The sequence below is a fragment of the Exserohilum turcica genome (assembly GCF_000359705.1).
Source record: "Exserohilum turcica Et28A unplaced genomic scaffold SETTUscaffold_3, whole genome shotgun sequence".
Classification (NCBI taxonomy): Eukaryota; Fungi; Ascomycota; class Dothideomycetes; order Pleosporales; family Pleosporaceae; genus Exserohilum; species Exserohilum turcicum.
In genome coordinates, this window is record NW_007360136.1 from 441,247 (window position 1) to 462,522 (window position 21,276).

The window sequence follows — 21,276 nt, forward strand, 5'->3', positions numbered from 1 at the left end:
TATGTGGGGTTGTAGTCTTCGCGTTGGGCGGGTCGGGGACGCCGTTTAACTGGATGGGCGCGCGACCGCGAAGACATGCTACTGGTAGCGCTGCCGTCGGCGTTGCTGCTGTGAAGCTGAGTGAGGCCTGAACTGTTGGGGACTAAGGAATCAGTTGAGCCAGAAAGTAGCACCGAGGGCGGCGAGGGCGTAGTCATTTCTGTGTCGTGTCAGTCACCACGGAGCGCTGCTGGCAGGCGAAGCAATGCCATGGTGCTTACGTCAAATTGGCATTCCCCTTTGGCCAAGCCAAGGCTGGAAGTCGAGATGTCATGCCAAGAGCGTGGGTCCATTGGCGGCCCAAAGCGGTATAGCCTCACGAGATCGCGGTGAAGGTGCAGCCATATACAACCCATCGATGCTCCAGCCTCACAGATCGCCATGCAAAACGATGACAACCTTCCGCATCTCTTTTGCCTAATTCGTCGTAAGTATTTTCCGGATCTATGTGTGATAGGCTCATTCATGGCGATCGAAGTTTCAGCAACCCCTGCGGTAGGTGATGTGCCGATGACGTAGCGGATCCTGCTCACTTTACCCTTGCCCTCACGACAACAAGTCATTTCCCATCAGTGCCGGGGCTTGGCCTTGCACCAAGATGGGGTTTTGTCTTGGAATCCCATGCTTCATCTAGGTATAATGCCGGTAATGCACAGGCTGAAGTCCGCAACGTTGTTCCGTAGTCTTGCGCGCACTCACATGCAGCCGCGATCTGCACTATCATGTGAGGTGCCGATTATGATGTCGACCATGGTAGATATTAACTTCTCATTTTACCTTTGTAATGGTAAGCTCAAAAATACATCTTTTGGGACTCTTGGCTTGCCATGACCCATGCTTCTTTCTCTTACTTTCTTTCACTGTCTTCGGTAATCCCATGATGTCACCTCTAACACTTCCAGCCACTGCGAGTCTTGCTTTCAACATCTACTTCGCTGCTGTATATTTCATTCGGTTGTTTTTTCGTTAGATAGAATAATGGTTCCGGGCTTTCACTGGCATATGGACTTTATCTCGCCTTTCCAATGACTCCTGTGTGACTGGCTTTGAGATCTCTTATTCATGTCCCTCCTTAGTATGACGAGGCAATGCATCACATGTCACCTTGATATTACCGAAAGTTGAATGATTACCCCTGACTCGATTTGTAGTGTACAGTTGGAATACTCGACGTCACTTTGAAATATGATATTTCAGCTAGTAACCAGGCAAGATTTCCCCAGAAGGGCAAGAATATACCAGCACACAGCTTTCGGATCATATCCCCATTGGAGGCGGTCTGACTCAATTTTCATTGGAAATCAATATTTCAAGGAATGAACTCTACAGTCCTTTAGGGATTGAAAAGACAAGAAGACCCACTACTTTCTCTCCTTCGCCGCATTGCCCAAAACAAGATATACAAGGACACCATATCCGAGACACGCAGTGACTCAATTTCACCTTGCCCCACCAAACAAGATGCCAACTACCATCTGAATCACACTCATCAAGGAGCCGCAACACAATGATGACTTCCAATGCAATGCGTGCAGCAAACCCTCGGATCTCCCGGCGCATTGTTTCCACAAGGATCTAAACACGCACATCAGCAAACCACTCTCTGTGCACAACCTCAACAGTAGAGAAAGCATGTCAGACTCACACCAACTCGGCAAGCACTTGCCCGTGCAAAACGTCAACTCCAGATTCCCATCGGCACCACACAACCGCACCGTACTCCCCGCCGGCTGCTTTCCGGCGCCCCAGACAATCTCCGGACACGTGGGTTCGCTCGGCTTGAGCGTCATGGTGCGGCCCGCAAAGCCATCACCGAAAATATCACTCATGTCGTACCAGACCTTTTCGCCGTCGAGGTTGTACGCGAAGATAGTCTGGCTGACATTGGGCTTGAAGATGCCGCCGTCGACGGGCGAGATCTTGATTGCAATGCCGCCGGACACCGGGTCGTGCGTGAAGGTCTCGCTGTAGGACGTAGACGGGGCTACCGTGTACTGCGGACTGATTTTGCCGCCGACAGACCACAGGTAAATGGGTTCTGGGCATTCATTCGTGACGATGGCGCGGCCGCGCGCGAGCACAGTGGTGAAGAGGAAGAGGGACCAAGTAGCCGCGCCAGCGAGGAGACGAGGGAAAAACATGGCCGTGCTGTGATAAAACTATATCTTCTGTATTTCTCGTCAGAGTCTTGCTGGAGGTAGGTAAGTAGCTAGTATCGCGATAGGCAAGAACCGTCGCAATGCAAACAAAACGGCTGCCTTGAACGGAACCAGTATCTCCTTCTTTTATACACATACTCATGGAACCACACACATCCATCCATATCATATCACACTACCTATACTTAGTACACGCACCCAATCACCCACTCACATCACCCCACACACCAACACAGGCACACGACAACACATGCACACAAGCCTCAGCCGTCGCCCAAACCAGCCCTTTCCAACTCGTGCTTCCCCCTCGCTCCCCGCCGCCGCCGCCGCATCCCTACGTATCCTCGCCATGCAAACCACAGCAACACAGGACCAAAACTCTAAAAAAAAAACGCCGCCGTTTCCAGACTAACCTGCCCTCCCTACCCTCCCTACTTAGACTCCTCCCAGCCCATCAAGACCGTTTGTTCTGTCGCACAAAATAGGCTGAAAATGTCCCGCCACCCACCACCCACTGCCACCAACCACTCATTGGCTCGCCCGGCTATTTTCAGCCTCGCGCCATCCCAAGCCCGCCCTGTAACCTCTCGTCTTTTCCACTTCCCCCCTGTGTTGCCATGCGCCGCCCCAATCACGATGCACAGCACGCGTTTAGCAATGCGGTAGTGGTAGCGAGTCCATCGGGGTATTCTTTACAACCCCGATATGAGATGTGAAAAAAAGGGGGGGGGGGAGTAGAGAGATGGCTGGCTGGCCATGTTAGTGCTGAGGGGGGTGCGAATGGGGAGCGGAGAGAGAGAGTGGTATCGAGTCGTGAGGGATTGTAGCACCCTGATCACGATCATTTTCTTTTTTTTGTTGTTCTAGGATTCTTGAAAAACTTGGGTTTGAAATTGGCGGATGGTATTGGTATTGGTATTGGTGATGGTGATGCGATACGATGCGATGCGACGTGGGATGTGGGATGTGGGAATGATGACCACGGTGGGATACCGACACCAATACGAGGGCTGAAAGTGTGGAGTGTTTTCCCCCTTTTTTTTTCCTTCGCTTCTCCTTCTCCTTCTCCCCATACTTCCCTCCGTAAACGCTTTCTCCGCATCATCATCATCATCGTCAGCGTTCCAGAAGACGCAAGTAACGTAGCAACAATATGCACAGAGCGAGCGAGCCATGCAACCAAGTACTTACCCACTATACCATAGCTTGGTACTCCGTACCCCGAAAAAACCCTGCCTTTATTCCCCCCCCCCTCCCTCCACCCACACACACATACACAAATTAATCCCCGTCAAACCCGTCAAACCCATCACTTGTCACCACCTGCGTGCCGTACCACATGCAACCTAACCTTTTTTTTCGTGTTCCACGCTTTTTTTTTCATATAGTGCTGCGTTGTCCAGGGGGTAGGGGTTGCGGTTTAGGGGGGGGTGCTTCTTTGTTTGCCTCTCTGGTGCGTCAGCTGATGCGCGCACCAGCTCGTGTTACTTTACAGCGATCTTGGTTTTGGACGCCTCGCACAGGGGGGGGGGCAAGCCCAGTTTACGAGGTGAAAGGGTTGGTAAAGGATGTATTGATTTTGGTATTGTGGGAGGAAGGATATTGTCTTGGGGTTGCAATGACGCTCATGTGAGGGTGTGTGATTCTATTTATAATTCGTGCGGCAATTGTGGGGGGACGCCTGCGACGGAGCAGATTCAGTGTGCTGCCGTGACCAAATCACTTCAATCTTCTTCATAACCGTCGAGAAGTTCAGGCAATGTATTGATATTACATGAAGACTCCCCTAATGCGATTTCAAAATAACAGATTCTTAAACCGTGCAGTCGTGAGACTTGGAATTAAGCAAAGAGTCTACAACCCGCTCTATTCAGACGGTGCACCACACGAGTCTCTCTCAGACTCACTAGACTGCAATCATTCATAGTGGTGCGCCTCCTGCTCCTGCTCATGACTGTAGCTCCATTTCAGCTTCATGTCAAGAAGCTTGAGCTCCCCGAGCCACCTCATCTCCACCTTATACATTGAGTCCAGCTCACTCTCCACTGCCCATGACGTACCGATGCTCCAACTCCATGCCACCCTTTCCCAGAACAAAGATATAAATGAAATAGAAATCCACATAACCAGCAACTGCTATAGCTGTCAGGGAATACATCATCCACGCTGGTTATAACTTGTTTCATACAGAGCTGACCGTCTTCAAAGACTCAAAGATTTCTTCCAATCCACCCTGCTCCAGATCGCAATATTGAATTCGGACGTATCGGATGGGGTTGCCTTGTCATTGTCGATGCTGGAGTCAGATCCAAGCTCCAGTTCTATCATGGTGCTCTCCAACATTTGTACGTCGTTTGCATCCGACTCGGTCTCTTTTGTCTTACGGCCTATTTTCCTGCGCCTCGCCTCATCTTTCACTGGCTCTGAAGCCTTCTTTGAGCTCTCAATGTCTTCAACGGGTTGCGCACGAATATGACTCGCTATGGGTACTACAATACCCTGGAAGGTAACTTGCTCCGGCAAGCACCCAAGGCTCCGCTTCACGCGAAAACTGAACTTGAAGCTGTCTAGAACTGATAATTTCTTAGCAGAAGAATACGTCGATGGTTCAAAATCTTACGGAGTAAGGGAGGTCCCCTTCGACTGATATTCCACACGCCCTGTACCAGAGTGATCCACTTGATGGCTCGACTCTTTTGGCCTTGAGATTTTTGGTCTCGGGTCGAATGGTCCTTCGCTTGAGTCTTGGTCCCATGAAAGAAGGCGCTTCGTGCCCATGAATCTGGTTCAAAAGTCGCGCTATTCATGAGTTGGAAATGGCTCCTAGCGTGCCGCAGAAAAAGCCGACTTCCAATGGCTGATGACCGCCGCCTCTTGCTAGCTTCTGTATTCAGATCTGAGATTGGCCTGCGGTAGGTAGAGAAATGTGCGAGCTCGAAAGGCGTCAAGAAGCGCATTGCCTCCAGCTCGCTGCGCATATCTACCGGTGTTTGCTTTGCTCCAAAATAGAAACGAACATCGATCTTCTTCTCCTGAAGCTCCATCAACAATCTTAGGTAGCTGAAGCGGCCCTTGTCCAGTGAATCGCAATGAATAATGGCCTGGTGAGATTCAACGTTGAAGAAGAGCTCGATGTATCTCAGATTCAGATCCTTGGCGTCAATCTCATTGATCTTCTTCAGCAAAGAAAACGTCCATCTGTTGCATGATCGCAAATGCAGGTGTGTGAGAGTAAGCGGCACCCGCTTAACACGTGCTTCTTCCCGATCCTGTGCCCTCCAGTCCTGGTATGTGAGTAGACGTTTCAGTCTCTCCGCCACATCTATGTTAATGTATTTGAAGAATGAGTCCTCATTCGTGAATGTAACATACTCCGGGCGGCCGAGTGCCTCCATCGGCACATCTAGGCGCTTCAGGCCTGAGAATCCATCCAGCGTGATGGTGTGCTTTCCCATATTCCTCCACTTGAGGTGATCGGAAGAAGGAATAGACTCCATTGTCATTGGTCCTTTCCATCTAGTGTCTTCGGCAATGGTCAGCGTCTGGAGTGTGCGGCGCAGTACCTGGAAGGCAAGTCCTTGGAACGGAATAACTGGGCGGAGCTCCGGATTCAACGAAGGAAAGGTTTGAGGCGCCATATGAATTGGCGGAGGTGGTTCACTCGATCGGAACTGCCTGGCCTCTGGCAGCTCAATAGTAACCGCTCTGATGTTCGGACACAAGATCACTAGCAGATTCAAGAAGAAGGCCTGGTCCTTTTGCCAAAGATGGCCTTTTCTTAGCTTGTACTTGCGCATTTGGCTCCATTGCACGTCACCGCCAGTGTTTGCAATTATGATCTTATCGAAAAGCTCTTTAGCGTCAGCATCGAAGTCGTCGTTGCCTAGACAGGTGCAGTTTTCGTGGTGAGAGCACCCAAAGTCGCCAAGGTCAACGGTGAAGACTTTCTGGATGAGTTCAGGGTGGCGCGCGAGCATCTCAAGGCAACCTTTGATTTGGTGTCGGCCAAGAACCAGATCCCGGACAATGGTCTCCTGTAAGATGCCATTGATCCGTTTGTTTGCTCGCGCGAAGCTGAAAATCGCCGCGCTCTTGCGGAGCTTGGAAGCTATCAAGTCAATCAACTCGGGCGGGAGATCAAGAAGGCATTTCCCTGTGGTGTGCTTTTTCGATGTCTTCCTGTCCTGGCCTGGAGCGGCGTGCTCAATGTACTGAACTTCATTGTACCCACTGCTGGAACTGGCCTCCGATATCGTCGTCTCGCGCAGAAGGTGCGGGATCGCAGGCGAAACACCAGGGCTCGCTACACGTCTCTTTCTGACACCGAAGTTGGATGGTGTTGATGGCGCCATTGCTGGAGTGGTCGGGGTTGTGTGAGGCGGGGTTTTAACAGCCCGTCGGTTGATTTGTGATTTCTTTTAGGCCGCTTCCATACTGCTCATGCGCTGGTCAGAGATCAACGTGGACATTTTAGTCCCGTGGGTTAGTCACACCTGCGGCAACCGCGGTACTCGCAGCTGACGTACACTATGTAACGTCAGGAAGTGAATGCGGCGAAGAGAAGCTGGAGAAAGGTCGCAGTAGACTCTGGACGTGATCAATCAAAGTATTGAAGAGAACTAGGGACCTCTCTTTGCGTGGCAAGGTCTCTGGTAGCAGGGCTCGTTCACTGTAGTGGGAGGAGGGACACGTCCCTGCCAAGGCGCTAGTGGCCCATTCGTCACTGCTGCCTGTTATCCAGGCACCCCCCCACGTGACGGTTCAGTGGATCGAGATGGTCAAGCTTTCTATTATCCAAGGACGGGAAGCCTGTCTGGACGAAACTCGGGATAGCTTCCTGTTTAGTGCATTGCGTGGAGCTAGCACGGAGACAGTCGGTCCTAAAGGTATGTCACGCAGCATTTATTTAGCATTAGCTTCCGGACCCAGTAGACACGGGAGAGTCTTGACAGATACCGCGATAACACACCGCTATTTAAATGATAGCGACCTCCCACACATGCGCTTCAGCAACACTCAGAGGATCCAAAATATAGCCTTTAACAAGACCAAGCCGCTTAAGCTGTACAGATACGAAGAAAAACAGGGATACAACATCAATAAGCCTATCAGCACAGCAGCCTGCGCTGATAAACGACTACTCAAGCCATATTTGTTCCTCTCGTGTAGAATATGGACTCCAGGGTGCCGGTTCGCGGAGAAAACGATCAATTGCAGCCAAACTAAGGTCATCTTGTCGTTTGGATGTATGTGTCTCAGTGTCCCTTTGTATGTGTTGTTGTGTTGCCAGATCATGGTATCCTCCTCTTCCCCGTTCTATGGCACCACTATCACCTCCAATATTGCTCTCAAACATCTTATCACCGACTAATTGATACATTGTCCTGCCAGGCTTCGACCCTTCCATCTCTCTTATGAACAAGTTAGGGCAAACTAAGATCGCCCTGTGCGGTTTCGATTGGAACTCTGGTGTTTGATGTGAGGCTGCAGGTCGATATCGTGGAAACTCGACGATGACACCGTCTGGACGTTGAACAACACGGTACTTCTTTGTGCCTCGCTTGGGTTTGCTTTGGGGATTCATCGTGACTTCGCAATTGGTGTTGTAGGTGTTGATCTCGCGACCCTGAGTGGTGTGGTTGGGTTCTGTGAAAGAAGGCCGTGGGTGCATCGGTATGCCAGTGTGCCTTATAGGTACCCTCATTCTGGAGTATGTGGATATGATATGTCGTCGGCTATGTAGTGAGGATGATGTACGCTGTGTCCCGGGTATGGCGAATGTCCTACTCATGTCATCGTGAGACAGAGATCTTTATACTCACAGCCCAATCTGTACAAAACGCACATGACTGTCGCGCCTCGCGAAACATGAACATTGTGCAGCGTCCAGAACCCTCCCATCGAGATCACAGACTCTCCACACTCTTCACCCAACCTTCTTTTGCGCACCCGGGCTCACCGTAATCCAGCTGCCTTGCGCACAATGCCACTGACAGTCTTGAAACCATGCCACAACGACATCATTCCTAGAGATATCGGTCACGACAACAGAAAGGTCTAGACTGCCAGCGCCTTTCGGGATCAACTTTTAGCCCCAAGGCGGATAAGCTCCGCAGCCACACCATGTGTTTCCCATGCTCTCGTGTACTTTTGGCCCTGACATAACGTCACAGGACGGCCAGGGCGCGGTGTTCTGGACTCTCCGGTCAGGCGTGGCGGCTGAGCATCTCGGTTCTGCCCTGGTGGTGCGCAGCTGAAACGCACAGCCTCCCCACACAGCAGCCCGAATATGATGTCATGCGCGAGGCTCACGACTTCTCTAGCCGTTGACAGGTTGTAACGAAGGGCGGTCGTACGGCATAAGCGCGAAAGAGCTGGAGGTCTAGACTTGTTAACGCGGTGTGGAGTGGAAAGGGTCTGGGGAGGGAGGAGGCAGAGGAGGAGGAGGAGGAGGAGGGGTGGGGAGAGCCATGATGTCATGGCGCGCTTGTCAGTGCGGGCCGCGGACCCTGATAGCAATAGCAATGTTAAGTCTGTATGAGCGACGCCAAAACAACGCCCGCCAACAGTATTCCTAAACGCATCGCCCGTGCAAGCATGGAGAATTTGGATGGCATTATGAAAAATTCATTTGGCAGTATGCGCCATTCCTAAACTATCGATGGTGTCGACTCCGCTTCAGTCCTTACATGGACGCGACATACATGGACTCCCAATAGCATCTGACGGCCGGGACCAATCAGGTATCGTACCAGTAGCCTACCTCTTGTAGCAATTGATAGTCTTCACGATCTTCTTCATTCTCTCCCTCCTCCTCATCGCCGTCAATGTCGCTATCATCATCCCCCTCTTCCTGTTTTTGAACATATCTTATGCATCTGTCAATACCAGTAAGAAGATCGCCAGTGGTGTACACCATGTTCGCCGGGGGCTTTTTGTTGCGCGCTTCGTCAAAGAACCGCTTGTTCCCAAAGGTAGTGACCACAGACACATGTGAGTCTTTCAATTTGGCGAAGGCATCTCGAACCTCTGCCCTGTTCTCCTCAGAGATGGCGATAGCCCACGCTATTGAAAGGACATTGTACTGGAACTTGAATTCAACTTCGCGCAGTTTCGGAAACCCATCCTGACACAGAATCAATAGGCTGTACCATTCCCAAAAGATCCTGCTCGGTTCGACGAGGAAGCAAGCTGATTCTAGTGACTTGGGAAGAGCGTCACCCAGGACTGCAACTTGTTCAGGTATCTTCGGCAGTGAATTGTTCGGCCTAGACAGGGTGATATTTTTAGCCAGGGTCCAGCACGGAACCACGAGCCGCTTGAGATTGCTGAAACACGAGAAATCCATGCACACGTCGAAGTGAATATTGTTAGGATTTTCCCATGTCTCGAGGTGGACCGTGATTTCTTCAAGCTGGCCTTGAATATGCGCCCCTGCTTCGTCATACGTCGGTTTTAGGCTGCCCGGCAAATCATAGTCCGTGTCGACGCAGGACATGAGCATGGCAGCGTGTATCATTGTTGTAGTGTCCAGGGAAATTTTCTTGAGGCCTCTTGTAAGGGTGAAGAGCGTAGCCATCGCAACTGCATGGCAATCTAAGGACTTGACCTCATTGCACGAAGCATGGTCAGATGTCTGCGCATTGTGCTCATGATCATCAGACATGGAGCGATTTTGTTCGGACGTTCCAAGTGCCAGTCGAAGGTGTGTGAGCGGTGCAACTAATCCCGGACGGCGCTCCAAGAATCTCACCAGAGTCCAGATACCGGCTGGCAGCACTGTTGCTTTTCGAATCAGGGTCTCCTGGGCGATCTCTCGCAAGTGGCGACATGTTAGGGATAGAGTCTTGAGCTCCATAATCTCCATGTTGCTCGCGATTCGGAGTAGCAATTCCGGGGGGAGTCCGACCAAGACCGTATCCGGGTGCTCCATCATGATGGGATTAGGTGGAAACGTGTCAGTGGTATTGTCGTACCTGCAGATCTTTTGATGAAGAATCGGTAAACTGTCTTTGGCTATCGTACGTAGGGAGGAAGATTACCTTTGTCGTTGAGTTGATCACAAAAAAGTATACGGAGTAGGAGGTAGTAAAGGTGCAAATTTCTCAGCGCTTTATAAGCGACTAGCAAACAATCTGCTAAATAGTGAATGTGTTTGAAGCACGTGATGACCTAAAACAGTCATTCAAAAAATGAACGGGAAGCGAGATCTGGCTGAGAACGCAGTATCATTGGCAGTGAATGTGATTTGTCACATGGAAAACGTGCTTTTGTGAAACATTGTGGGGGTTGGACGCGGATTTTGATACGATTAGCATTCCAGTGCACTGTTTTATAGTAGGTTTTGGACATTGTTCGTCGAGCGTAGTTCGTATTATGGTCCTAATCAAGTGCGAGGGGCCCCCATACTTCCGTTAATGATTCAAGACGTCGATAGTGGGCATTGGAGTTAAGGCGTCTACTAAGATGCTCACCATATATTCAATGCGACCGCACCAGCGAGCATGAGTAGCGCAGAGCCCCCGACACTGTACCTGGCAGCGGCACCCGTGCTCTCGGGTGGCGCCGCAGATGAACCGCTAGGCGTGGGGGTGCTCTCGACACTAGAGCTGAAAACCATGCTGCTGCTGCTACTGTTACTACTACCACTGCTGCTGGTCGCGCTAGCAGTCCTACTAGGTGTCGCCAGACTTGATTTCGCACTGCTTGTGGATGTGACGATAGAACTGGACTTGGGAACGCTCTCTGCTGTAGCTGACGCAGTTGGTGTCGTGCTTGCCTTCGTGCTCAACAAGGTGTTTCCTGCAACGACAGTAACAGTCAGGAATTTGACATCATCACCAGTGAATGATGCGGTGACGGCTTTGCCGCCAGTATCATCGTTTCCGCCCTTCTGGCTCACTGTGCACATCATCTCGACCTTTTTCTTGTTGTAATCGCAGCCCAGGCTCATGTAGACACTCTCGAAATCCATGGTGGCTTGGTAGCGCGTTTGCGAGAGGATAGTTGCATCCAGGCCGGGGCCCCAGCCACAGTCTGCGCTGTCGACATTGGTTGGGCATGCCATGCGGAATTCAGTCATTGTGGGATTGACCGTATTTATGGTCGCGACAGGGTCAAGGCCCTCGTAGCCTTCACAGGGTGGTGTTAGTGCGGCTCAGTCGATGCAGGGGCACACCAAGAGAGCACGGGAGACGAACCGCCAGGGAAGTAGAAGCTGACAACATCGGATGCGCTGACAGAGCTTGCTAGGATGGAGAGAATGGCAGTTGATTGACGCATATCGCACTTTTAAACGATGGATCTTCCGTAATACGAGGACAGGGATTAGGATATGGTGTAGCGAGGCTTTCGTAAGTGATTAAACAAGTGGCTGGAGTACGGGTGGGCGTAAAAGAGCGTAAGTTTGCAACAGCAAAACGAGTGGGACAACGCGGCGGAGCAGAAGGCAAGGCTTGCAAACATGCGCGCTGGTTCCAGTTATATGAAGCGCCGGGCGTATCTATCATCTGGCCCCCTGAAATTGATAGGAAGCGGTGTCCTGTTAGCCGCGGCTAGAAACCTGCAATTAGCGGCGATCTGCATGAGATGCACAGCCGCTTTCTTGAAAGATTAGCACCAAGACGTGCAAAATTGTCACGTGGGTCGCTTCCGGCGCTGGGAGATTGGGCCCAAGGCCGCGAGTCAGGTGATGTAAGGCCTGAGCCACAAACTCCGACGAGAAAAGATGAACCATTAGTGGGTCTTTGTAGTAGTAGATATCCGAGTCGTTAGTACCAACGGTATTCAGACTCGGCTGCGGTGCCTGATGGAGGTTGGGCTGTGACGCGGGAGCACCACCACCACCACCACTACCACATGCCACGTGAAAAGGAGATGCAGCATGGCCCAGGCAGGGAGGCGCGCAATTCGTGGCTGGGGGGTGTGCTGTCAGGAATACGCATGGTGATGAAACGCCCGCTTGGCCAACCAAGACAGCTTTGACACGTCGTTTGGTTCGCGGGCCGCGAGGCTAAGCTTCGAGATGCCTGGCCATGACGCTATTTCTGTCTCCATGGCGACTGGACGCGGGTTTCGTCGTGTTGCGGGCGAAATGCGGATGCCGGGAGGGTGCTTGTTGATGGAGGGTGGAGGTGGAGGTGGAGGTGGAGGAACAGGTTGGTTGGAGACAGAGGCAGAGGGCAGTCGCGGAGGACGAAGGATGCGGATGCCTACTTAGCCCCACTTTCCACCCCTTCGGCATTCCCACTGCTGCAACAACAGCATTATACCCGCGCCTCCAGTCACCAATCCTCCATCCTACCCACCGGTCGCTACTATAACAAAGTTCCTCGGCGCTGCTCGAGGCAATGCGTGGTTTACTCTTAGCAGGCATCTTGTTCGCAAGGTTGTGATGCTGAACCCCGCGCCCGACGATCCATCAACACGGCCAGATGGCATCCCCACAAACTCCAGCGACGAGCAGTCCACAAGGCCTGCTTATTTTATGGGGTTCTGTCGATCCCGCCTCAGTGGATGAGCGCGCCCTCGACGACTGGTGGACGAACGAGCATCTTCTCGAGCGTCTTCGCCTACCAGGATTTCAGCGGGCGCGTCGGTACCGCGCGCTCAACCGTAAGCACGGACAAAACGAGTATCTTGCCCTTTACGAAGCATCCAATGTGTGGGACCTCGCCTCGGACGAGTATCTGTACGCACTCAACCATCCAACAAAAAGGACAGTGCAGTTTATGCCATGCCTCGCAAAGATGAGCCGGTTTGCCTGTAGAAGTGTCCTGTCCAAGGGCTCACCGGTTTCAATATCAGTCGAGCCGGCCAACACGCAGGGCTTGCTATTTATGGTTGTATACCAGGTCGATAACGGAGGGCTGGATCGCGACCCGTTGCGGGTGATCGGTGAACACCTTGGCTGCGGACAGAGCGGCGCATGGGCAGAGATAACTTATGCTCAACTGGCCAAAGTCGACGAAGAAATCACCAAGATCGGAAGTGCGAGCAAGTCTTACAATCATGTTCAGTTTAGGTCTCCGCAAGACGGCAAGCACACAGACGCAAAGAAGGCGGACACGTTCATCGCGCTTTTCGAGCTCCGTCCCAATAACACCGACAGACTGATAACCGAAACCAGCACCATGAGCGAACGGCTCAGCCACAACAGAGACATAACGGGGCTTCACATAAATCATATCAATGCCTATGAGCTCATCGCATCCCTCAGTGGGCCTCTCAGTGAGTGCTGATACAGCCCCGACGTTTCCGCCTACGCCTACGTTGGCCGCCTTACCAAGACGAAGCGCATTCAGTAACGCGCGCCCCGTTTCTAGGCACCCTGGCCAATCGCATGTCCTTCACGGCAAAGCACATACAAGCCTAGTAAACGCAGATGCCAAAAATGGGACGAGGCGCCAGGGATATGCATTCCAGATCGCCCTGAGGCGCAACCGGTGAAGAGAGAATCCGATCCATAAAGCTGCTCCAGCATCCACATTGTGTGCAGTTATTCGCATCGCATTTTCCAGGTTCCACGCGTTAATCTCTTTCACACCACGTCAAAAACAGTATCTGCTTTCGAAATGCGTATTCCACTTACCTTCACTGCGACGACATCTCCGCGCCTTCGTGCGCTACAATACGCCCAGCTTGCTATTGCAAGTCTTGTCGTCCTCGCCTCCTTCATCACACTCGTTCTCCCAGACCGCCACAAACTATTCACTTTCAGTCTCCTCTACACGCCCCTCCTCACCTCTATCACCACTGTCTTCTTCATCACCCGCGAACAGAAGCGCGCAGAAGCTGGCACTCTGTCCAAACAGAAATATGCCAAGTACCAAATGCTCAAGATGGCGTCTGCCTTCGGCATGTCGATTGTAGGCTTCATCGGATACGTTTCTAGTGCGCCTGCGGCGGCAGACCAGGATAGACAGAGGCCTGGGGAACAGGGCATGTGGATGAACGGCGTCAAGATCGGAACATGGCAGGGCATGCTACTGTGGCTTAACTTCTTCAACTGGTGCGTTGTTTTTATTTCTACGAATATTATGGCGTCTCGTATATGCGTACTAACGAAGATGTAATAGGGTCTTCCTCTGGGCTAGTTTGTTCTACTCGTGCTGCATGACGGGTAACAAGCGGGGTGCTATTGCCCTTACCGGCGATGAGGCAGAAATCACCCTGGACGTGGATACAATCAGTGATGAGGAGATTGCTCGCATCCAAACTCAGGACCGCAACGAGCAGGTATAATGAAGGTTTATTGGAAAGGCATTCGTGGCGTCGTGTCGACGACATTTGCCAAAGCTCATCCAGCTTCTTTGTATCTCCAGGTAAAGTATAAACTCGAGTCACTCAAGTAGCCTACATTGTCAAATAGTATTAGGATTTCGTATCAATCTCATCAAACTACACAATGCTATTTCGAGTAAGCACAGGCATACAATATACCATTACAACCACACTGTCTCCCCGCACATTACACTGCCATTACCTCCGTCCCCATCTCCGTCTCCTTTGCCACCCTACAACACCACCGCCGCCCACCCCATTATACCCGCCATCACTCCCATAACCGGGAACCCCACCCCACCCGCCGCATCCACAAACAACGATGTCGAACTCGGCGTTCCAGACACAGACGCAGTTTGGCTGCCTCCAAGTCCCGTCGTTGTCGGCATCGGCATCGGCATTGTCGTCTCACCACCAAAAGGCTTCCCACTCCCACTCTCCTGCGACGCAACCCCCGACGACAACAACGACGATGACGGCGCGATACTCGTGCTCCGCTCGCTACCAACCACTGTACTGCTAGCGCTACTCTCAAACGACATGGTAGACGGAGCCCCTGTATCCAGCGGCGGCGCTACCGACGACAACAACTCTGACGGCGATGGCGACACCGACACCACCACGCTACTCCCCAGGCCCACACTCTCACTCTCGACCACCAACGACGGCTGCGACGCCCCCCACGAGCTCACCTCCACAATCCCCGTTACGCTCCCCGCCGACGACGCGATAACAGGGACAACGGGTATCGTGTGCGTAAGCGTCAGCGTCATTGTTGTCGTCGTCGTGAGACACGGCGATGATGCACCGTGTACATGCTGCATACTTGATTCCGACACTGGGATCGGGATAATGGCCGAGGACGAGGGCGCCGGGTAGCCTGGGGGCGGGGCGTTGAGTATGAGATTTTCTTCTGATTGGGGGGTTAGTGCCGTGGAGCAGAAGCAAAAGGAGAAGAAGGGAGGTGGATGGGAGGAGAAGTACCATAGGATGCAGCGCTGGTTTCGGGGCTGGGCTCTGCGTTTCCGAATATGGGTTCTAGAGCCTGGCTTGTGGATAGTGCGGTGAAAGCTAGGAGGGTGAAGGATGGCTTCATGGTGGGTATGCGGGAGATGGCGATGATGCGGGAAAAGAAAAAGCAGGATAAGTGAGCTTGTATGTTGGCAGTGCATATATCGTGACTACTACCAGCCTCTTATGTTCTCACGCAGCCTGCAAGCAAGAAGGAAAGAAAGAAAGAGAAAGATCCGCGCGGCAGACTGAAGTGCGAAGTAGTCATTGCAGTTTATACTAAATACGCTTTATAACCCAGCGTTCAACGAAGACCCTCCTCCCCTCCCGTTATTTTTGTGCGCAGCCCCAAGTACCCTGTTTCGCACCCATACCATCATGGGCCGGCTTGGAGGATTACACAAACCGGGCATTGCAATTTCCCCTGCTCGTTTCTTTTCTCTTTCTCGCCTGCCGATGCGGATACCACGTGAATGCGCTCTTCCTTGGAGAGAGAGAGAGAGAGAGTGCTTCGTTGCACGGGATAGATTGCCTGTAGCGCTTGTGTGAGGGGACGTGTACCCCCGTTTCCATGGAATCATGGCTGCACAAGGTGTTGAGTAGAGAAATGGGCGATTTGCAGCCTATTTGGATGGCTAAATGTGTATTGGGAGAGCGGGTATGAATGTTGTGTTGCGATTCGATACAAGAGAGCTTGTGTGCGCTGGGGCTATAATGGCTTGTACGAAGGGGATAACACTCTGTGGCACATTACAGTGCGTGCTGGTTACGCGTTGGATCCTGGGTTGTGGTACAGGGTCCGCGCGATGTTGCAGTGAATTGTAAATGCAAGAGTACTCGGGCGACTGGCACATTGAGGGATGGTTCGATGGTATGAGTGTCGTAGAGCTGGGATTTCCGCTACTCTCAGTCCGTAAGAGTACATCGATGAACCAATTTTGCTAGTCTCCATGTAGACAGACGAGTGCGCTCGGTGCGCGGTGGTGCCCAGTGTAAATATCATCCCGTAAGACTAAGAGCGCGCCAGAAAGTGGTGAGATCCTCGAATGTTCACGCGAGAGCGCGTAGTGCCCAGAACCCCTTGTCGTATAATACATGCGTCGGATAGAGCGGTTCAGAACGGGGATATGCACGCAGACGTATTTGTCGAAACTCTCGTAGCTATAAGTGGTCGATATTCGTTAATGACACCATCGTTGCAGTCCTCATTCAGCACCTTTTGCTCGAGAATGCGAAGCCAGGTGATATGGAGCTCTTACATCGTGCCCCTGCTGCGAAATCCCCATCTCTTCATCGATGTTTTCTCTGAGCACAGGACCTTTTAGTCCGGCTTCATGCGCAGCCCTGTCATCGTTGTCGCAACCGCTTCTCGTACTGGAATTGTGCTCCAAGGACTTGAACTCAAGGTCGGTGAGCGTAGTAGTTCGTGTGGAAATGTTTCCTGGCTCTATTGATTGAGCATCTTGACGTACGAATTTGTACGGGTCGCTGCTGAACAGGCTGAGGATAAGCGCACGTTTTGGCATGCGGACTTCAGAAAAGAGGTTGGTGATGGGTCTCGTTTCATCGGGTGCCAATGCTGATGCGACAAATAGAGACACGTTGGGGTTGGAATTTCGCTCGTCCAAAGCAATCATTCTGATGAGGTGAGCCATGGACATCTCAATGTTGAGTTTGGCTATGTAAGCCAGCGGATGGAATATAGGATAGCTGCAAGGTTTAGTTCGGATCTGCTATTAAGCACGGGCTGTAACCTACACCATTCCGTTTGGGATGCTCATTGCGGCAATAATCAAGACATCGAAGAGAAGAGAGACCACAATCATGCGCTTGTTGAAGCGAACTAAGCGGTTGTACTTGGTCAAGCCATTCTTCACTAGCTCAGCCTTGACTACTCGTATGAAATACCAGTTCAGGTAAACGTCAAAAAGCAAATAGAGAATTTTCTCGATTCGGTCCCAGACATCATTGATTCGTATAAACCTTGGTTCATGTTAGTGACCCTGACAAGGTAGGTTGTGAAAGAAATACAATACTCTTCGCTTATCTGAAGACGCGCGGGTATCCATACGAAAAACACGCTAATGTTGATCAGAGTGATGAAGATTGCCGAGCCTATAATAAGACGCTTTCCTTTCTTTCGATCCTGCATGATAAGACAAATGCGATTGATAATGATCTGAGGCAGCATTTGGATCTGCACTACCCAACAAATGACTAGTGATGTTAGTTTAGCCTGTGTGAATGGTGGTGTAGCACTTGCATGTGCCTGTGTAAAAGTAGAAGCTCGGCCGGATGACCCACAGCAGAAACAACAAACAGATCATAGCCAGGGCCACCGAAGCAGCCAGCTCAAGCCATATCATCCAAACGTATGGACATCTCCACGGCTGCCGGGAGGCTCTAGTTTGCCTGTAACCGATAAAAGCTGCACATGAACCAAGGAGGATGGCCAGTCCGAAGATCGTAGACGATACAATCAGATCTAGCCGGGTCACCGGCGGTACTTTGAAGTTGTGCCGTACAAAGGGGCCCCAAGCAACATAGCTTGAGGGTGGAGCAATATCGTTGCTCATAGAGCTCTCTTAGAAGGCATGTATGTCGGTCCAGATGGGGCGCATAGTCGGCTATGGAGCGAGCCCTGGGAGGGGGAGGGAGAAGATCTAGAAGAAAGACTCGATATTTGCTGAATCGGTTAGCTGCGCGAACAGTTCAAGATGACAGAGTCAAACACGCTACCCCACAAACTTTAGGACCAAGATGGGGATCTTCGACATAGACCGGGGGCCGTGCGCATGAACGATGCGTGCCAAGTTTGCAGTTTGGGCGAGGTTTTGGTGGCAAGAAAAAAGCGGAGCACAAGTGGGTTAAAAGTCTTTCGAGAATATAAGGGAGCAGTGAGAAGTCACTGATTCAGGTTCCCACCACACACACGACTGCGCCATTCATGCATGACAGTCAGCATGCGCTGGCACTTATTGGCCGATATGCCAAAGGACGGACTGGCTTCGGTGTAGCTCTGGACTTAAAATCCGCCCATTCTCCTTCGGTCTGACGGCAGTTTGCGCTGCCATTGGAGGCAGTGATTATATCTACGCACAAGCACATTGGCAAGTTTCCGATTCGTCTTTTGGTCGAGAGGGCGGTCTCAGGCCTGGAACTTTTCCAAAGGGCCGGAAGAGGGGGATGTAGTTATTGCGAAGAGCGGATGCATACAAGGTTTGGATCGGTCAGTCGCTATTGAACATTAAGACCGTGAATGGTGTGATAGGCTAGGGTAGTGGTCTGACTGCGATAGCTATGCAGGCCAAGATCCGAAGGTCTGCTAGTGCTTAACACATTCGACATGGCAGATATACTATGTGGTAAACTTAACCGAGATATCCGCCTGCGGATTGCATCAGATCAAAGTATCTTCAAACTGTCGGTCTAGGATTGAACAGCGGAGCCATATCATATCGACGTCTGCCGTAGAATTTGGTCGATACAAGCCTGGGTGCCAGTAGATTCTTCTAGCTGGAATTTCTTGTTTCGTGTTCGATGCAGCTTAATGCGCGGTGTTCATATATCTGCTCAGTGTTACTCGGCATCCTTTCCCTGTGTAACTTTGCTGTCAGCTGCTACATGGATAAAAAAATGCTTCTCGGCGGAAATATGCCTCCGACGATCATGCAGAGAGTTCCTTGAACTTTATTTCGCCCAGCTCTTACTTGCGTCCAGAAAGAACCTGACCAATATAACGCTGCATGCATTAATTCTAACATGTTATGCATATCATATTTGTATGTGTGTGCACACTCCTTTTCAGCGCACTAATTGTGCTTGCTATCCGGAGTGGCCGATACTACAAGCAGTGGATACAACCTTTGTCCACCATCAGATGATTGCGCTGCGACGAAATCAAGCTGTCGATTTATAGAAAAGGGTCGTGACGATGGAAAAAAGATTGATGTTAAGTTAAGCGAAAAGGATCTACACATTGTGTCAGTATCCTTGTATAGATGTGTTAGACACTACAGTGATTTGCATGACGCCTAGGCTCTCTTCCAGAACAGGATGTATCTGCTGCTGATCAGTACAACTTAAGAGTACATGGTGATCAAGGGTGGTATATATACCACTGAAGTAATCTCTTCGCGTAGGACTAGAGCTCCCACCAATTCCTATCACAAAGCCATAAATTCGTGAATTTCTGCATCCTAAAGACAGGTTATGTGAAAACAGGTCCTTTTCTGATACGCGTAGGCACCTGACGGCTCGTATCGAAGTCACAGGTACCAGAATCAAGCTCAAAACAAGAGAAGGAAAAGCCTGTTTGACCATACCAGTTCAACCCTGTTGGAGTCTTGTTAAAGAGGAAGCTAGAATTCGCGATATCGAATGAGATTTTCGAAATCTTTCTCAGTAGACATGTCAGTGAGTATCCGGGAGGACAGTGGAAAGTTATATACCTTGCTAGCACACCCATGAGTTCCTAGAAAACAAGAAGGCTAGGTGGCCTATCAATCGTACTGAGTGATTTGACTCCATTTTAAGCGGAAATTGAATCTTTATAAACCCACTGCTTGAGATCGAAGTCCATGATACTTCCTAGAAAGAACAATCAGTGTTCAAATATCGTCAAAACATCGCTCATACCACCACTCTCATGTCATCTCGAGGAACTCTTTTCGTCGATGTATTGTTGCAAGCATAGTAGTTTCTGCTGCGAAAGTGGTACAGAAGAATCCTCCACCATTCTTAATGTGGCTTTTCAGGTATCTCTTGCGTGGTAGAACCACACACTGCAAGCAACTCACTGGTATTTTAGTACCGGCGACAACCGCAGAACCTGGTTAGTTTCCCGCAGCTCCTACAGTTTTGGTTCCACTGGTAGAGGGATAGCGGAGAAGGAGATCAGCGGCTTATGCACATCATGCTGCTGGACTGCCGATTGTGTTTGTAGCGTGCTCAGAGGTGCGCATCGGATGCTTCGTGCGGGATCAACTAAACGCCACATAGACGACTGGTTTATGCATGGTTACTGATCCAAATGTGAAATGGAGTAATCAGGAAATGGCATGGTTGCATTATCTGTGACTTGTTTGGCTGCTTGTCGGATCTTATCTGTGGGTTGAGCCGCTCCGCGGCCCCGCTATGCGCCAGTGTAAATAGGTGTAAACGAAGCAGTCCAGAACCCCGAAATTTTCAATTGTAGGTTTCTCTCCTGCGATTCTCGAATACTGTCTTTATTGAAGAGCCTTACGAGTTGTGTTAATTTTGTGAATTGTGCGCCGGCGCGATAAAGCAGGGTTGCCCATTTAGAGAGCGCAACCGAACCAGAATGGCGCCTCAGACATCCATACCACTGGCAGCAAATGTGCTTGGCACACTCGGGACTGTGTTCTGGTGTGTACAGCTCATACCTCAAATATGGCGAAACTACCGGACAAAGAGCACTGTGGGGCTTCCAGAGTCGATGATGCTTCTTTGGTCCATAAGTGCAGTTCCGTTCGGAGCCTATGCTATAGCTCAAAAGTTTAACATTCCGCTCGTCGTACAACCCCAATGTTTTGGGGTACTTCGTGGTGTTAGCTGGGCCCAATGTCTTGTATACACCCGGTATGTTGCATGCAACATGGTATTTTTTTTTTGTTCCATTAGAGTCTAGTGAGCTCGAGGCTATGTAAGACTTTGGCCGAGGCCGTTCTAACTAGATTTATTTACAAATACGAGTTTGTGCTTGAAGTGTGTCTGTGGTGCTTCGGCCTTTGTCTAGGTAAGCGATAGCTATCGCTTACTAGAC

The 21,276-nt window shown here is 50.9% G+C and overlaps 11 protein-coding genes across 11 annotated transcripts in view; 3 read left to right on the plus strand and 8 right to left on the minus strand.

The window, feature by feature from the left end:
* Positions 1-1,528: 1,528 nt before the first annotated feature.
* SETTUDRAFT_136527 (uncharacterized protein) lies at positions 1,529-2,259 on the minus strand (the record flags this gene model as incomplete). The annotated part of the gene is made up of 2 exons (XM_008029005.1): positions 1,685-2,259; positions 1,529-1,614 (listed from the first exon to the last, which is right to left on the minus strand). Exons 1-2 carry the CDS (start codon positions 2,178-2,180, stop codon positions 1,529-1,531), a joined length of 582 nt encoding a protein of 193 aa, XP_008027196.1. The 5' UTR covers positions 2,181-2,259.
* Positions 2,260-2,973: 714 nt separating this feature from the next.
* On the minus strand, positions 2,974-3,377 carry SETTUDRAFT_163493 (uncharacterized protein). The gene has a single exon (XM_008029006.1). It carries the CDS (start codon positions 3,371-3,373, stop codon positions 3,062-3,064), a length of 312 nt encoding a protein of 103 aa, XP_008027197.1. The 5' UTR covers positions 3,374-3,377; the 3' UTR covers positions 2,974-3,061.
* Positions 3,378-3,964: 587 nt separating this feature from the next.
* On the minus strand, positions 3,965-6,550 carry SETTUDRAFT_179282 (uncharacterized protein; the record flags this gene model as incomplete). Its single annotated transcript, XM_008029007.1, has 2 exons — positions 3,965-4,771; positions 4,819-6,550. The coding sequence occupies 2 exons, from the start codon at positions 6,548-6,550 to the stop codon at positions 4,401-4,403; spliced, it is 2,103 nt and encodes a 700-aa protein (XP_008027198.1). The 3' UTR covers positions 3,965-4,400.
* Positions 6,551-7,335: 785 nt separating this feature from the next.
* On the minus strand, positions 7,336-7,902 carry SETTUDRAFT_154267 (uncharacterized protein; the record flags this gene model as incomplete). Its single annotated transcript, XM_008029008.1, has 1 exon — positions 7,336-7,902. The coding sequence occupies one exon, from the start codon at positions 7,900-7,902 to the stop codon at positions 7,336-7,338; it is 567 nt and encodes a 188-aa protein (XP_008027199.1).
* A 377-nt stretch (positions 7,903-8,279) lies between these two features.
* On the minus strand, positions 8,280-8,678 carry SETTUDRAFT_31857 (uncharacterized protein; the record flags this gene model as incomplete). Its single annotated transcript, XM_008028779.1, has 1 exon — positions 8,280-8,678. The coding sequence occupies one exon, from the start codon at positions 8,676-8,678 to the stop codon at positions 8,280-8,282; it is 399 nt and encodes a 132-aa protein (XP_008026970.1).
* A 259-nt stretch (positions 8,679-8,937) lies between these two features.
* On the minus strand, positions 8,938-10,134 carry SETTUDRAFT_31858 (uncharacterized protein; the record flags this gene model as incomplete). The annotated part of the gene is made up of 1 exon (XM_008028780.1): positions 8,938-10,134. One exon carries the CDS (start codon positions 10,132-10,134, stop codon positions 8,938-8,940), a length of 1,197 nt encoding a protein of 398 aa, XP_008026971.1.
* A 359-nt stretch (positions 10,135-10,493) lies between these two features.
* SETTUDRAFT_163495 (uncharacterized protein) lies at positions 10,494-11,634 on the minus strand. The gene is made up of 2 exons (XM_008029009.1): positions 11,399-11,634; positions 10,494-11,330 (listed from the first exon to the last, which is right to left on the minus strand). Exons 1-2 carry the CDS (start codon positions 11,478-11,480, stop codon positions 10,669-10,671), a joined length of 744 nt encoding a protein of 247 aa, XP_008027200.1. The 5' UTR covers positions 11,481-11,634; the 3' UTR covers positions 10,494-10,668.
* Positions 11,635-12,252: 618 nt separating this feature from the next.
* SETTUDRAFT_154269 (uncharacterized protein) lies at positions 12,253-13,438 on the plus strand (the record flags this gene model as incomplete). The annotated part of the gene is made up of 2 exons (XM_008029010.1): positions 12,253-12,277; positions 12,672-13,438. The coding sequence occupies 2 exons, from the start codon at positions 12,253-12,255 to the stop codon at positions 13,436-13,438; spliced, it is 792 nt and encodes a 263-aa protein (XP_008027201.1).
* SETTUDRAFT_163496 (uncharacterized protein) lies at positions 13,386-14,639 on the plus strand. The gene is made up of 2 exons (XM_008029011.1): positions 13,386-14,208; positions 14,276-14,639. The coding sequence occupies exons 1-2, from the start codon at positions 13,772-13,774 to the stop codon at positions 14,439-14,441; spliced, it is 603 nt and encodes a 200-aa protein (XP_008027202.1). The 5' UTR covers positions 13,386-13,771; the 3' UTR covers positions 14,442-14,639.
* A 2,057-nt stretch (positions 14,640-16,696) lies between these two features.
* On the minus strand, positions 16,697-17,643 carry SETTUDRAFT_20137 (uncharacterized protein; the record flags this gene model as incomplete). Its single annotated transcript, XM_008028675.1, has 3 exons — positions 16,697-17,201; positions 17,250-17,474; positions 17,528-17,643. 3 exons carry the CDS (start codon positions 17,641-17,643, stop codon positions 16,697-16,699), a joined length of 846 nt encoding a protein of 281 aa, XP_008026866.1.
* A 3,171-nt stretch (positions 17,644-20,814) lies between these two features.
* Positions 20,815-21,276, plus strand: part of SETTUDRAFT_91612 (uncharacterized protein) — a gene marked incomplete at both ends in the record, with an annotated part of 2,123 nt that continues 1,661 nt past the window's right edge. Inside the window, one exon of the mRNA XM_008029012.1 lies at positions 20,815-21,092. Within this exon, the coding sequence (XP_008027203.1) occupies positions 20,815-21,092 (278 nt within the window). The remainder of the gene's footprint in view (positions 21,093-21,276) is intronic.